Source organism: Trypanosoma conorhini (genome assembly GCF_003719485.1).
Source record: "Trypanosoma conorhini strain 025E chromosome Unknown Tco_14.4_contig_00787, whole genome shotgun sequence".
NCBI classification, from domain to species: domain Eukaryota; phylum Euglenozoa; class Kinetoplastea; order Trypanosomatida; family Trypanosomatidae; genus Trypanosoma; species Trypanosoma conorhini.
The window spans coordinates 6,206-7,420 of NW_021704875.1; the positions used below are offsets into that span (position 1 = coordinate 6,206).

The 1,215-nt window shown below is 66.6% G+C and overlaps 2 protein-coding genes across 2 annotated transcripts in view; both read left to right on the forward strand.

The window, feature by feature from the left end:
• Nucleotides 1-101, forward strand: part of Tco025E_08461 (adenylate cyclase) — a gene marked incomplete at both ends in the record, with an annotated part of 2,544 nt that extends 2,443 nt beyond the window's left edge. The window contains one exon of the mRNA XM_029375310.1: nucleotides 1-101. This exon is cut by the window's left edge and continues 2,443 nt beyond it. Coding sequence (XP_029224591.1) covers nucleotides 1-101 — 101 coding nt within the window.
• Nucleotides 102-388: 287 nt separating this feature from the next.
• On the forward strand, nucleotides 389-1,215 carry Tco025E_08462 (receptor-type adenylate cyclase; the record flags this gene model as incomplete). The annotated part of the gene is made up of 1 exon (XM_029375311.1): nucleotides 389-1,215. A coding segment is annotated over one exon (827 nt), but the record flags the coding sequence as incomplete, so codon positions are not given.

The window sequence follows — 1,215 nt, forward strand, 5'->3', positions numbered from 1 at the left end:
CGGAAAAACACTGTTGGCAGCCGGCGATGCAATGGAGGACAGACTACCGTCCGAGGGTGTGGTGTTCGTGGTGGGCCTCGAGGCTGGCGATGCCCGAGTGATTGCGGGGCACCTGGAGGCGTTCGACGATGTGCGTGTGTTCGTCCCGTTCTCCGAGCTGGCACTGCTGTACGCCGAATTCGTTGCTGCCTTCAGTTCCCCCTTCCGCAAGGGCACGGTCGCCGACCGCCTTGTGTTCGCGACGAGTCTGCCGCACTGGGCCGGCGACGGCTCGGCGTCGGGGACTGCCGCGCAGTTCGTCGCCGCCGTGCCGGACGCGTCCCAACGGACGCCGCTGTCGCTCTTGGGCTTCGCCTCCGCGCGGCTCGTGCTGACTGTCCGCTCACAGATGGAGAATGTGAGTGCCGAACTGGCTGCCGACTTCTTCTACGACAACGTCGTTGTGACTGCGGACGACATGTACTACGGTCCCTTCGTTGACGACACGGCGTGCAATACCGCCGGTGACGCGGAGTGTGGGGTGAACTACGGGGCGACGCTGCTTTCAGTGTGGTCGTTTGCCCGTGCGCTGGACCCCGCCGTGCCGGTACTGTTCCCTCCCATGACGCCGTCGATGAAGTACGTGGAGCCCGTCGCGGGCGGCCTCACAACGCTGCAGCTGCTCGGCATCATCGTCGGCTGCGTCGCTGTGCTTTTGCTTCTTCTTGCTCTGCTCCTGGTGTTGCTGTACCGCCGCCGAGAGTCCCGTAAAAACGCGAATGCGCCGAAGGAGCCGACGGACCCCGTGACGCTCGTGTTCACCGACATCGAGAGCAGCACGGCGCTGTGGGCTGCGTGCCCCGAGTTGATGCCCGACGCCGTGGCGACGCACCACCGGCTGATCCGCGCGCTGATCGCGAAGTACCGCTGCTACGAGGTGAAGACGATCGGCGACTCGTTCATGATTGCGTGCAAGAGCGTGTTCGCGGCGGTGCAGCTGGTGCGGGAGCTGCAGCAGGTGTTCGTGCAGCACGACTGGGGGACGGGCGCGCTCGACGAGGCGTACCGCAAGTTCGAGGAGGGCCGGGCGGAGGAGGACGCGGAGGGGTACGTGCCGCCGACGGCGCGCCTGGACGCCGCGGTGTACCGGCAGCACTGGAACGGCCTGCGGGTGCGTGTCGGGGTGCACACCGGGCTGTGCGACATCCGGCGCGACGAGGTGACGAAGGGGTACGA